This window comes from Orycteropus afer, unplaced genomic scaffold (genome assembly GCF_000298275.1).
Source record: "Orycteropus afer afer isolate SDZICR_OR568_19922 unplaced genomic scaffold, OryAfe1.0 scaffold00273, whole genome shotgun sequence".
In the NCBI taxonomy this organism is placed as follows: Eukaryota; Metazoa; Chordata; class Mammalia; order Tubulidentata; family Orycteropodidae; genus Orycteropus; species Orycteropus afer.
This window is the reverse complement of record NW_006921860.1, coordinates 1,187,751-1,189,014: the sequence shown is the minus strand read 5'-3', so window position 1 is coordinate 1,189,014 and position 1,264 is coordinate 1,187,751. Positions and strand designations below refer to the sequence as shown.

The window sequence follows — 1,264 nt, the reverse complement described above, 5'->3', positions numbered from 1 at the left end:
TGACAGCCTTGGAGACCCTGTGGGCAGTTCCACTCTGTCCTCTAGGGGCGCTGTGGGTCGGAATGGACTCCATTGCAGTGGGTACAGTTTGGGCTTTGCTTCTGTGAAGATTAACAACCTTGGAGGGCAGCTCCACTCTGTCCTCTAGGGGCGCTGTGGGTCAGAATCCACTCCACAGCAGTGGGTAATGGTGAACACACCAAGCCAGGCAGGTGGTAGACATAGGGCACCTGCAGTGGGCTGGGAATAGGGTTTCCTCCTCACCCAAGTGTCTGGGGGAGTGCATGGGGAAGCCGTATGACCTACTGAGGAGGTCTGAATGTTCACAGGTACACCCTGATCCCCACCTCCATACTGCTGGGGCTGGGAGGCGCCCCACTCTGGTCTTCCCAGTGCACCTACATCACCATTTTGGGGAACACACAGGCCAAGAAGTCGGGGAGAGCCAGCAAAGACGTGGTGAACCAGTACTTTGGCATCTTCTTCCTCATCTTCCAGTCGTCAGGCGTATGGGGCAACTTGATCTCCTCTCTGGTGTTTGGCCAGACTCCCGCTCAAGGTAAATGACAGAGGAGCACATGGTGGCTCAGAGCGCAGCTGGGGCTGCAGTCAGGGGCTGAGGGTGACCCACCCAGTTAAGGAGTCCCTGGGAGGGGTGACACTCAACACGCTGCGCTGCCAACCAGAATGTTGGATGTTCACGTCCCCTCAGAGGTGCCATGGAAGAAAGGCCTGGTGACCCACTGCCACCCATCAGCCACTGAGAACCCCACAGAGCATGGCTCCACACGACCCACACGACACACATGACACACACACAGCACACACACGACCCACACACACGACACACATGACCCACACACATGACCCACATGACACACACGACACACACACATGACACACACGACACACACACGACACACACAACACACATGACCCACACACAACACACACATGACCCACATGACACACACACGACCCACACACGACCCACACACGACCCACACGACCCACACATGACACACACGACACACACGACACACACGACACACACATGACACACACATGACCCACATGACACACACACGACCCACACGAAACACATGACCCACACACGACACACACGACCCACGACACACACACGACACACACACGACTCACACGACACACACACGACCCACACACAACACACACGACACACGACACACACACGACACACACACGACACACACACGACACACACACGACACACACGACACACACA

At 56.5% G+C, this 1,264-nt stretch overlaps 1 protein-coding gene across 1 annotated transcript in view; it reads left to right on the top strand.

The window, feature by feature from the left end:
- The window catches only part of UNC93A (unc-93 homolog A), a 54,567-nt gene that overhangs the window by 4,200 nt on the left and 49,103 nt on the right, over positions 1 to 1,264 (top strand). The window contains exon 3 of the mRNA XM_007950490.1: positions 330 to 559. Coding sequence (XP_007948681.1) covers positions 330 to 559 — 230 coding nt within the window. The remainder of the gene's footprint in view (positions 1 to 329; positions 560 to 1,264) is intronic.